Genomic DNA, 842 nt, shown 5'->3' on the forward strand with positions numbered 1-842 from the left:
CCACACACGTGCTGTCCTGGTGACCACAGAGGAAGTAGAAGGGATCGGGGAACACAATTAAACTTCTGAACGTGTTCATGGAGAGTGCGATACGGGGGGGAGGGTAATGGCGTCTGGTAGAAGGAAGGGAGGTGCCGGGTTGAGGTGCAGCATGTGAGAAGTCTTGGATAGAAATGTGACGGTGAGCCCGATAGGCTCCTCGTGCGTTCCGTTGGCAGAAGCGACATGTTGTTGTACTCGCATGTGATCAGAGTTGCTGACATCTGTCACCTCCTGTCCTTGTCTGCAGGATTACCAGAACATCATAGAGACGCCCATGGATTTCAGCACCGTGAAGGCCACGCTGGAGGGCGGCAACTACAGCGACCCCCTGGAATTCTCCCGGGACGTACGGCTGATCTTCAGCAACTCCAAGGCTTACACTCCGAACAAGAAGTCCAGGGTAAGCCACGCGGCGCCACAGCAAGTAAGGAAACCGCATTGCTCGTTGTTGGCGCCCTCCGGCCTGTTATGCCGCCCAACACCACCCTCAGCGGGCCTGCAAAGTCAGATGTCCTCCGGGCCCGTGGGATGTGTCCCGTCCGCCCCCACTTCCCAGATCTACTAATACCATACACCAACGGCCCGTGTGTCTCCCCCCCCTCCCAGATCTACTAATACCATACACCAACGGCCCGTGTGTCTCCCCCCCCTCCCAGATCTACTAATACCATACACCAACGGCCCGTGTGTCTCCCCCCCCTCCCAGATCTACTAATACCATACACCAACGGCCCGTGTGTCTCCCCCCCCTCCCAGATCTACTAATACCATACACCAACGGCCCGTGTGTCTCCCCCCCC

General features: G+C 57.6%; 1 protein-coding gene across 1 annotated transcript in view; it reads left to right on the forward strand.

Annotated features, from left to right (window-relative positions):
• The window catches only part of BRWD3 (bromodomain and WD repeat domain containing 3), a 48,703-nt gene that overhangs the window by 41,619 nt on the left and 6,242 nt on the right, over positions 1–842 (forward strand). The window contains 1 exon segment of the mRNA XM_018573970.1: positions 290–442. Within this exon segment, the coding sequence (XP_018429472.1) occupies positions 290–442 (153 nt within the window).

The sequence above is a fragment of the Nanorana parkeri genome, unplaced genomic scaffold, assembly GCF_000935625.1.
Source record: "Nanorana parkeri isolate BGI_ZX_2015 unplaced genomic scaffold, ASM93562v1 scaffold2650, whole genome shotgun sequence".
Taxonomy (NCBI): domain Eukaryota; kingdom Metazoa; phylum Chordata; class Amphibia; order Anura; family Dicroglossidae; genus Nanorana; species Nanorana parkeri.